Below are 12,409 nucleotides of genomic sequence, written 5' to 3' on the forward strand. Positions count from 1 at the left end.
AGTTCTGGAGGCTGGAAGTCTAAGTTCAGGGTACCAGCATGGCTGGGTTCTGGTCAGGTCCCTTTTCTGTGTTGCAGACTTCCTTCTTCTCTGTGTATCCTTACATGATGGAAAGAGGGCAAGAGAGCTCTTTGGCGACTAATCCCATTCACGAGAGACCTCTACCCTCATGACCTAATTATCTCCCAAAGGCCCTCACTTCCGTCTCCATCATATTGGGGATCAGGATTTGGTCCATTGCACTGAAGAAGAGGAAGCCATTTCCTGACACTGTTCCCTCAGTTAGTTCCTTACCCATTAGCTGAAAGTCTTGCTGGTCAAACTAAACCTGGGTTAAATCCTTAGCTCACAGTTCCTGGTTTACTCCATTTAAAATAAAGTGTTAACTTCATCTCTTCAAAATATACTATAGATTCTGGAACACTTGTTCCAAGGCAGTCAGTACTGTAGCATCCCAAAAGGATTGAAATGGAAATCTCTGGGCTCTCTGAAAGCTGGAGAGAACAGAGTGGAGCAAAGCCTTCAGGGATCCCAGATAGTAACTGTAGCAGGGCTGTCAGTATAATGCAGTACAGGTGAACTAAAAGAGTTAGGGGGTAAAAGCAAAATCAAAGACAAGGCCCAGTTAGTACCCACAGGATGAAGGAAACAGTAAAAGAAAGAACAAACTGGGAATCACTTGGATCTGTTGGGGTTAGATAAAAACAAGATCGTAATATAGAGAGGATTAAAGTCAAGCCAGAGCCATTACAAGGACTAAAGATCCAAGAAGCTATGAGAGCCAAGGAGCTGCTAAGAGGTCATTTTGGTGTGATAACTTGGGGGCTATTCCTGATCTTAAAGGATTCTGTAGATGTGGAAAGGCACTGGGATGGAGTGAGAGATTATCGGGGTCACCACACAAAGCTTTTGCTGTTACCTTACATCTGGGTGAGAGTTCTTCTGGCTTTGTACCTCCATGGCACTTGGCTTGTCCTCTCTTAGGACCTGTGTTCATCCACACACTTGTTACTGCCTCTCTCCTCACACTTTAAGCTCTAGAGGTCCAGACTGTGCATTTACTCTGCAGTTCCTAGTGCATTGTTTTACAAAGTACTAGTCTAAATTAAACTATTGATATTAACTGAGATATAAATGGATTGAATGATAAATATGTCCACATCTCTGAGGCTGTGTTTCATTTCATGCAGTGTTTGTTAGACTTGTCTTTGGCTATTTAATTCAATTGCTTGGGGTGTGATGAAAATGATGCTGAGGTCACAAGTTCAGTCCTTGTGTGAGCAGCTTGCTGAGCTCTATTTTATGGCCACTGAGTCCATTGGCCAGCTGTTTTGAAAATGCATAACATTGGCCACCAGAGGATGAGAAAAGATATGCGGGAATCAGAAGAACCTTATCACTTCTGATAACAATACAACTCAGAGTATTTGATTCATAATAAATCGGTCTTTGCACATAGGGTCCTCCTGTTTCCCTCAGGAATACTATTTAAAATATTACAGTACTATCCTTTTGGAAGTCCAGGAAGGAATGAGCCCCAGATAGAATTAGGCAGCAGAAAGGAAAGAGCAGGAAAATCATCTTTCAGAGAGACCAAGGCTTGAACCTCATCTGTGCCACTTGTGGCTAATGTGATCCCTCAGACAAGTAGTCTTTCTGAGCCTCAGATTCACTATATGTAAAAACTTAATTTATAGGACTTTTGTGAGAATTAGAGGAGATAATATTAATGTCACAAACCTAATATCACTGTCACAGGTAAATACTTAGTAAATGTTTGCTGTTAGTATAATATTTCCATAACATCTTATTGAAAAACCCAAATGAACTTTTTGGCCAACCCAATAACTTACAGTTGCAAGTAGACTAAAAGAAAATGGCTGGCCACATATGAGAATAGCAGGGGTGTAAGAATCAGAGTTATCGTGGCTGTCAAGGATCTCAGAGAGATATCTAATCCTGAGTTTTACAGATAAGAAATGGAAGAATCTCAAGTTTAAGTGCCTTGCTTGGTAGTCACAAACTGGCAAAGCTGAGACTCGAACCTCCATCTCCATGTCCAATCCCATCGCTCCTTCATGCTTAGCAGTAGGAGGCAGTCTGAATTCCAATGAGGAATTTAATATTTAGAATACCTTAGTAAGTTCTCTACTGAACACAGAAAACACTCTAACTTGGTTACTTAATGTAGGCAATACTTCTTGAGTGCTTATCTTATGCCCAACCTTGCCCTAGGTGTTGGCATGTTTGAGATTTGTTAAGATAAATATAAAAGTGGCCCTGCCCTTGTGAGGACAAATCTCCAGAGAAAGATCACCATGTAAACAAACAAATAAAATTCAGTGCAGCAAAAGCCCAAGGAAGGAGGTGTACAGTAAAAGAAGTCCTGGAACTTCCCAGGGAGAAGCAATTGAGCTATGCCTCCGAGCAGCTACATGATGCTCTGCAAGTGCTATCAGAGAGCGCCAGTCAGTCATTCCTTCTCCTCCTACATTTGCCCATAGAAATGTCTGTCAAAGAATATGCTAAGAAAAACTGCCAGAATTTTATGCATCATTTTAGTATGTATGGCCATTTGATAGTAGGATATGAACTTGAGATTCAAACAGAAAACAGTCTTAAGTTTACTGATGTGGCTTTTGAATACCCTGAATTGCTTGGCAATAGCAGAAATTCTATTTTTTTCTTCAGTGTTTGTACTATTCTCACTCTCAAAAGGAGGGGGAGGCATTTACAACCATCCTAGCTCACTGTATGCCGCATCTGCTCTTGGGTCTTATTCTCATGTAGTCACTTATAGTAGGAAGTCTGCACTCAGGAAAAAGTGCTGGAATCATGGTTCCGTTGCATTTGTTTGGAGGAACCAATGGTTAGATAATATTTTGCTTGGTTGAAGAATAACTCTGATACGTTGTCTTAACTTTTAAAAGTAGATTCACAGATTTGTTGAATATTTCCTCAGCATTACCTTCTGTGTTCTGCTTTTCATCATCTTAGGCTACTCTTTGATCAAAGAAATTATCCCTTGATCAAAAATTAATACTGACAAAAATAATTTGATGGATGCTCTGAGTACTCATGTTAAAATTCAAGAAGAAAGAATTTGTATTATATTCAAGATTATAATGAATTAATCTAATTTGAAAAAAAGGATACATTTTCAATCTTAAAAATTAATTAAGTACAACCCCTAATGTTGAATAGGAGTAATGCCCTAAGTAAAATAAGATACTGTTAAAAAGATTCTTGTTTGGTTTTTTAAAAAGGGGTAAGGACTGGGGAGGAAAATAATATTTTTCTTCAGACATTCAAAAAGATCTACTTTGTCAAATGTCACAAATAACCCCTCCTGCCAAAAAAAAAATAAAAATAAAAAAAAGCCACCATGTTCAATTTCTTTAACCAAATTGAGCAGGTATCACGGTTTTGCAGCTTTACATTAGGTTAATGTAAAGGTTGTGTTCATTTCACTTACTGTATAATTAGGATTTGAGTCCAAATCCCAGAGTGCGTATGACAGGGATTTTTCTTAAGGTGACTATCTGCTCTTCTCAAAATGGTCTTCTTATTTCTTGTTTCTAAAATCAGAAAAGTGAGTATAAACAAACAATAGATGACCTTTGTGTGTAAAACATCTGAGCATAGAAAGATTAATCGACCTGCATCAGTCAGTCATTAAGTCAAATAGGAGCTTTTCTTGTACTTTTAAACCTCCGATTTACAGTCAGGCAAACTGTATAAAAAGGCTGGTAATACAGTGACGCCCAATGCCACTGGGCTTTAGAAAGCTGACAGTTCCTGTAAAATAGTCATTAAACAACCTCTAGAAGAGACTCATCAGCAGATGCCCCCAGGTGAAGGAGAGAGAAAGCTGAGAGAATGAAGGAGAATCTAACATCTTAGCATGACTGAATTAAACAGAGCATATTATGCTGATTTTCAGAGTCAGCTCAGTAATTTAATTTTCAGAGCAGTTCCTTTGATTGTAGCAACCATTTTATGAAACATTAATAAAACTTTGTGTGTGTGTGTATAACACACATCTCTTTTCCATTTCATTAAGAAAAAGGAGTCAACATAGTCAAATTTGCTGACCATTCTGTAAATGCCAAAAAAAAAGAAAGATTTTTGTTGTTTTTATTTTTGAAAAAGCAAAGGCACAGAATAATATAGCTCCCACTGTATTATTCCATAGTAAGCACAAAACAGGGAAAGGAAATAAAGTACATAAATTTATTACATGTTGGTCCATGAGATTTTACATTAAGACTCTGAGCTAAATCACTACTGCAATGTATAATCCAAATGTGATTTTGTACCTCCTGGATAATGATGTCTACCGTGCATCCAAATTAATTATTGTAGAATATACATTGCCTTGTATACTAAGTGTTTAGCAAAGACATCTAAGACAATAGATATGTCTGCATCAAGATACCCAGTGGAGAGTTGCTTTTAATGATTTTTGTTTTACATTTTGAATAACAGAAGATTCACAGATATGAATGTGTTAAAGCAGGAAGGACCTTTAAATAATTAATACAGATGGGCCTCACTTTACGATTACGTATGTTCTTGAAATGTGCATCATAAAACTATTTTCTTTGCAAGTTAATTTGTATTTTCTCATTTATTTCCATCATAAAACTGAAGGTCCATTCTCACTGAAGTAATTTTTGGCTCAAAGACAAGGCTCACATTTAAGAATGAATCAACCCTTTTAAATCAGTGGTGAATCTTATATTCAAATCTAGTAATTATCCTTAGTCTGAGCTTTTTGGTTATAACTCTCTCTTTTCTTTCATGACACAGCCCTTATTTTAACCTTATTGTTAGATACCTTGTATTCCCCACTCCTCTATATTATTTTTTTAAAGAAATAAGCATATATAAATGATAAACAAATCAGAAAATTCTTTCAAAGTAACATATAAATACAAATAATACATTTGTTAATGAATAGTAAAAAATAGCCCACACCACCAGTCACAGCAAGGATGTGGGAAATGTCACAGACTAGGCAGCTCTAGAGGACATTAGGGGACCAGAGACCTGAGTTCACTGCAGATGCTGTAGGTGACTCACCACAGATCTTGCTAGGTCACTTGGCCTCTCTGGGATTTGGTTTCCTCATCTTTAAAATGAGGAGGCCACACTAAAGGGTGAAATGTTTTTTTCCATCATTATAGCTCTGGGATCCCAATAAGGGCTATGTAGGCCTGGTTAGTACTTTCTATGATTCTTAACATGCTTATTAATAATAATGTCTTTGTTAAACTTGGCAGTCCTTCCTCATAGTAAGATAGATACCACTACAAAGACCATGGCCACATGTTATCATATCCAAGAAAGCCATTTCCCAAATAGTGTGCGTGTTTAATGATTATTCTTATGTTTGATTTTCATTTTTTATGCTTATGGGTTTTCCCAGCTTTTCTATTAAATTATAAATTTCTATAAATATTTCTGTTCTGAGTTTACAATTTGGACCTTGATATTTGTTTCTATATTTGAGACTCAAAATAATACCCAGGTGGCACAGATAGAATTCAAGTTCTCTTGGGTATTACTATTGTATATAAAAGCCTGCAGAGGATTGTCAGAATTTGTTTCATCTCATTACACCAAACATGTTAATTAACTCTTTAAGTTCCATAATCCTATAAAATGAATAACCTGTTGGGAAAATCATAAAGATTCACATTTAAGCCCATACCTTAGGCACTTGTTAATCACCAACTGTAAAATACCCATGAGATTAAGCACCACACATTCAGGGAAGGAAGGAAATGAAAATCAGTTGTTTAACAGACTTTCATCTGGGAGAGATTTTATTAAGAGCCTCTTTCCTATATGCCAAGATATGAATGCTTGAGTATAATTCAATTTTATACAAAAGAAAATTCCATTCAAATCTAAAGATAGAATATTTCTATTCCAAGTTACTTTCCACTGAATTACTGAGAAGAATTGAAAGACAGCAATCCCAAATCCTAAATGTATGAAACAAGTCTTCAAATAATTTAAAAATAACATTCGCAAATTCTTGGAGCCACGGTTGACAGCAGAATAAGGCCGACTGCTCAGTGGGTTAAGGTTAATTCCATGGTGTGTAGGAGGAATATAGTTAACTTGAATATTGGTAGCAAACCTCCTTGGTGAGTGTGGCCAATTTCCTGTGATTCTTTTAAAAGGGAAACACAGTGTGGAACCCCAAATGCCAGCCCTAAGTTACACAATCCACTGGGCTACACTTTTTTCAAAAGTTTAATTTCCATTGTTAGTCCTATGAAGAACAGCCCTGCCCTCTCTATTTCCTTACAGAGCTGCTTTTGATGGAAAACTTTGTGGATGTTTGTGATATTGCTCAGAGCCCATTGGCAGATGAGCTTCTCTTGCTGTGGCCTCCATCATTATTTGCCTGTCTTGTCTATTAACGAGCACTATCATCCCATCGTGGGATGACAGCTGCAACACGTACTCAGGCGCAATAAACAGCTAAATGAGGCGCACAGCAATTTCACTTGTCACCAGCGCCCTCGGCACGACTGGCTGCACAGCTTGATGCATAAATTCATGAGGCTGTTGCATATGATGGAGTATGCTTGGCTGAAAGAGGTGATGGATAGCAGGGCAGCTAAAAATGGCCATCACCTTGACTCTGTCAGGACATTTTTTAAAACTACCCCATCAGCTTTCTGGTATTCAATGCACTATCATAGCAGAGAAGACTCTAAGGTACTGATTTGATACTTTTCTTCAATAAAGACTTTTTTGGGGAGTTTTCTCTAACAGGAAGTACCATGAACTGAGATGGGTTTCATTTATTCATCATTACCTTTGATGCTGCGAGATTAACTTATGTTTAAGCGTAGAATTTTCTACATAAAAATCTCAGAATAAACTTCAACCTCAATAATGGGATGAAAACAACATGGAGTTTTGAAAACATTTCTGAATTGTACTGTAGAGCAGTGGATTGGCTAATGTGAGATTTGAAGCATTTGAAAATAAAGCATAGGGATATTTAAACACATAGATTCCAGAGATGGAACTTAAGTACAATTCTTTATAACATTAAATTAAATTCCAAGACACATCATTACATCAGTGTTGGCAATTCCTGTTTTAATTGGTATACAAAACATATGGACTAATACTTTATAAAAGTACCTCCATCAAAGAAGTGCTACAATGGGGACTTTAAAAATAATCAATGATACAATGCCTTCATTTCTCTAAAAATATCCCTTTAACCTCTTACTTACTCAGCTGCTTGAATTTAAGCTAGAACTCCAACCCCCATAGGCAGGGCCCTGGGTGTCCCACTGAAATGGGCTATACAACCTCCATCTATGTTAGTGGAAGTCATCTAAGGAAGACAAATATAAAGGCAACAAAATCAATGAGGCAGTTTCCTGCAAAGCTTTATGCATTAATCTCTATCACACAGAGAAATATACACACACCAGTGTAAGGGAAGGAAGTCACTTGTTCTCTAATAAAAGAGAAAACCCTTGATAATAAGCAATTAATAAAGTCGTCATGATTAGTTATGCAACTATGAATCAACATGCACAATAAAAATGACCACTTTCTATAGACATAAAATATCTATGATTCAATCATAGTGAAAACAGTCATTAATGTGGGTGATTATGAATGATTCTTATGGCTACTTTCCTTCTCTTCCTTTTGTAATAAAGTAGGAACTCCTGAGCGAGAGTTCATCTAACAACTCAGACACATGTAATCTAGATCAGAGAACAAATTTATTAGCATTTCCACTTTTGTTCTTATCTTCCCATATCCAGACTCATGTTTCTCAAACACGCATGTCCAAAATCTCCTAAACTTAGCAAAAATATTTTTAAAAGCAAGCAAGAAAAAGGTGAAATCAGTGGGGGTAAATTTTAGTATTCATATGAATCCAAAGCACCATTCCAAATGATGAAAAACATGTCCAAGGATGTAGGAGGAAAATACTTTTGAATTGTTTGAGAGGAAGGGGAGTTTCAAAGAAGATACTGTGTTAGCCAAAAAGTTGATTTGGGTTTTTTCCATCTTACAGAAAAACCCAAACAATCATTTTGGCCAACCCAATAATTACATGGCAGGATATCTGATGATATCCTTAAGATACTGCTTTAATAGCTACTCACCTGGCTAGTCCCAGAACTAGGTGGCTCTGATGTGGGTATGGAGGTATAGATACTGGCCATTGGTGGGGAGGGCAGATGGAGAAGAGGAACTTTGAAAGAATAGGGAAGATTAAGGAGATTCCTTATCAATAAGACTAGATTGGAGGACACTGTGAACTAATAAAGATAACAACATGCATTGTGTACCTACTTGAAGTCAAACATTGAAAGATCAGGACTAGAGTAGGTAAATGAGACAATCTACTCAAGTACAAAAATTAACAGAGTACCAAAAAAACTCAATAATCAAGACAAGTGATAATTTAATATGATATATTTTAAAATAGAAATTAATGCAAGATATTCATAATTGTATTAATTCTATTGTTGCATAAAAATCACTGCAAATTTAATGGCTTAAAACAATAACCATTTATTATTTCAATTTCTGTGGGTCAGAAGCCCATCACAGGCATTGTTGGGTCTACTTAGGATCTTACAAGGCTGAAATCAAATTGTAGCTCATGGTTCTCTTCCAAGCTCCTTTCTGTTAATAGCAGAACTCAATTCTTTGTGGTTGTAAAACTGAGGTCTCCATTTCCTTGTTGCCTGAACCTATTGATTATGCTCATTCCTTGTAGCTGCTCCACAGTACCTGCTTGTGGCTCCCGCCTTCAAATGCAGTGCTGGTAGGGTGAATCCTTCCCACACTTAGAATCTCCCTGACTTCTGCCTTTCTTTTTCACCATCAGCCAGAGAAAGCTCTCTGTGATTAAAGGCTCATGTGATTAGATCAAGCCCACCCAGATAATTTTTCTATCTTAAAGCCAACTGTGACATACAACATAACATAGCATGACATAAAATAACATAACATAGCATAACAACATAGCACAACATATCATAACATAATCATGAGAATGATGGCCCATCATGTTTACACATACTGGGGATTGGGAAGGACATTTTTGGGCAGCTATTTGAGATTCTGCCTACTACAAGGATGAATAAAATATCAAAATTTTAAATAAGAACAGGATTTAAACCTGCCCTTGTATGACCCTGACTCACTTCCTCACCCAAGCCCCAACTGGGTTTCTGATAAAATCTTTTTTTTTTTTTTTCAACAACAGGCAGCTGGCCTATGAATCATAATTTCCCACTTTGAATTTTTAAAATATTGAGTTAAAATATTATTTATTTATTGGTGCCACTCTCTCCTTAAATTTTTGTAACCACAGTGAGTGCCTCAGTCACCTCACACTAGTCTCAGCCCTTTGTGTTTCACCTGCACCTTCTCATGTAATTTTCCTCACAACCTTGTAAGGTGGGCCTGACCAATCCCTATCACATATGGGGTCACAGAGAAGTTAAGTAATTTGCTCACATTCATATAGGTATTAAAAGACAGAGTTGGGATCCTAACTCAGATTCACCTGACTCCAGAAACCAAGCTACTGTCAGCACATTGTGGGCCTTGCTAGGAAGGGTCGATGAACAGAGACTATGTCAGCAACTCAGATCATGGATTCAGAATACTTTACCCAGCACTCCCACACTGTTGATTTAAATCATTAAAATGTTTAAGCCTCAGGTTGAGACAATAAGAGGCACATTTTATAGTCTATGGAAAGAGTAAGTGACAAGACTATAAATTCTTTAAGATCAGGGATATCTTTGATTTTATATATAGCTAGTATGCAATAGTTTTGTGAGCAAATTAATATAGAAGAAATGAATGAGATAAAATCATATAAAAACTCTATGACTGCTATGATCTGTGAAGTACCATGCAATTATGATATGCCTTCTGCAGAAACATTAGATGCTTCCGTTAGGGAAATATCCAAATTCTATAATGTTTTATGGAGTCATCTCCCATGATCAGTTTCCTTAATATAATAATTAGTTGAGTCTGAAGACCTAGATTATATATGTAGTATTAGACAAACAGAGTGGTTTAAGGTTGGTCTCCTGTGCTCTCTAAATTGATAACATAAGACTAAGCAATGTAGTGACTAGAACTGGCTGTAAAAAATGTAAACCAAAAAAACCCCTCAATGATAAATTAGCTTTTATTTATTTATCAGAATGCACGTTCTGTTAGACTGTGGTCTATGAACAGGAAGCAACCAACAACCACCTGGTTAGTTTAGCCAAGGAAAGAAAAAAAGAGAGAGGAAGAAAAAGAAAGAAAGGGAGGAAAGGAAGCAGGAAGGCAGGAAGGGGAAGAGGGGGAGAGAAAGAGAGAAGAAAGAAAGAAAAAGAAAGAAAAGGAGGGAGGGAGGGAAAGAGAGAGGAAGGAAGGAAGGAAGGGAGAAAGGAAGAAAGGGATGAAAGAAGGAAGGAGGGAAGGGAGGGAGAGAAGGAAGGGAGGGAGGGAGGAAGGGAGGGAGAAAGAAAGAAAGAGAGAGGGAGAGAAAAGGCCTTTCTTGGATAAACTCTGATAATTAGATAACATGATATTTTGAAATATGTTACCTAGAGTCATAACCAACTCTATAATTTGAACTTTAGAATCATTTGCATTTCTTAAAGAACTTACTCTAGAATATTTTTATATTGAAGTATGTTTTCTTCTTTCAAAAAAAAGTGACAATCTAACCTAAATGAACATTAGCCAAAGCAGAGTGCAAAATGTTGGAGAGGAATCAGGAGTCCATTTTATACTCAACTTTTGGCTAAGCTAGGGCTCCGCACTAGTGCACTCCAGATGATAGATTGGAGCTGTGCTTGGCTCGTTATGGATTTGGCTGATATCTGGCTGACCAGAAACACTTTCTTCCTCTGGAAACCCAAATACCTATTTTTCTGAGCAAAATTATCCCAGTTCAATTCATTTCTAATATCCTTATTACACTCTTTTCTGTTGCATTATATAGCCACATCTACAGTGATATATATTTAAAATATGAAACAAATCATTAATTTGTTTCAGGCCATATGCTTTTACAAGTTTTACTAAAACTTCAAACTTTTATTAATTATATATTTTAATCCATGGATATGCAAATACTAGATTCATACGCTAAAAAATAGTAAAGATGCTATTATCTATTATTCCTGTATGCATATATGTTTATAAGCAATATATGTTTCCATTCTTTAATTTTGTCCTTTCTTTCTTTCCCTACTCATTGACAATGATGCATTATGTGGCACCATTTTTATAAAAGAATACCACATAGACTATACATATGTTTCTAGATATGATGGCTCAAATGAACACTACCTTTTCTATTAGCCTCCTGCTTTAACTTGTGTTTTCTTTAGATACATTATTATCCTTTCTCTTAATTATTCTCTTTTCCTTTTACTATACAATGATGAGTCTTTCTATTTTAAGAGGTATGAAACAGAGCTTCTCCACCAGAACCTGATCCAGATTCCACTTCAAAATGACAAATGACTAAACAGATACCCTGGTATGTTCCAGAGTGAAAAAAACAAGTTTAATAATCATCATCATAATTTCTTTGCTGAGCTTCAACATTAGTCCTGTACGATAGAGCTGATCACGTTATGTCCCTGCCTGAAACGATTCGAGGTTTTCTCTGGATTTTTAGGATAAGAATTTAGGCCTCCAGAGCACATGGCCTGGCCCTGCTCCTGCCCAGCTGCTTCCGTGTCATCCTACTCATTACTGTCTCCCTTCTAGCTATACTTAATTTCTTCTACTTCCACCCACGTGGACTGCATACTCATATGGATTAACTCTTTTAGTTTAATACTCAAAATGACTCTAGGAATTAGACAATAACGTTATCTTTACTTATATGTGAAGAAACTGAGACACAGAGAGGCTAAATAACGTACCACAATAACGTTATCTTTACTTACATGTGAAGAAACTGAGACACAGAGAGGCTAAATAACGCATCCAGGACATGTTGATAAGAAGTCACAGAGCTAAGATCTTGACCCATAGGCCAGAACTTAAGCACTCCTGCGAAATTCTACAAAGAGGAAAGTCTACAGATGTTCCTCAACTTATGATGGTGTTATGTCCCCAAAAACTCATCATAAGTAAAAAATATTGTAAGTTGAAAATGCATTTAATACACCTAACTTACCGAACACCATAGCTTAGCCTGGCCTACCTTAAACATACTCAGAACACTTATATTAGCCTACAGCTGGGCAAAATCATCTCTACACGAAGCCTTTTTTTTTACAATAAAGTGTTGAATATCTCATGTAATTTACTGAGTACTCTACTTAAGTGAAAAACAGGAAAGATGTAGGGGCACAGATGGTTGTCAGTGTGT

The 12,409-nt window shown here is 36.7% G+C and overlaps 1 protein-coding gene across 5 annotated transcripts in view; it reads right to left on the reverse strand.

The window, feature by feature from the left end:
* Nucleotides 1-12,409, reverse strand: part of LOC309667153 (uncharacterized protein) — a 727,466-nt gene that overhangs the window by 320,554 nt on the left and 394,503 nt on the right. For 3 of the 5 annotated variants that reach the window (XR_014267557.1, XR_014267558.1, XR_014267560.1), the window contains one exon: nucleotides 1-12,409. This exon is cut by the window's right edge and continues 21,559 nt beyond it. Coding sequence is in view for 1 of the 5 variants with exons in the window: in XM_082475482.1 (XP_082331608.1) it covers nucleotides 3,476-3,578 (103 nt within the window). In the remaining 4 variants the exon portion in view is untranslated. The other 2 variants (XR_014267559.1, XM_082475482.1) reach the window with 2 other exon arrangements.

This window comes from Balaenoptera physalus (assembly GCF_965194825.1).
Source record: "Balaenoptera physalus genome assembly, chromosome: 9".
Lineage (NCBI taxonomy): Eukaryota > Metazoa > Chordata > Mammalia > Artiodactyla > Balaenopteridae > Balaenoptera > Balaenoptera physalus.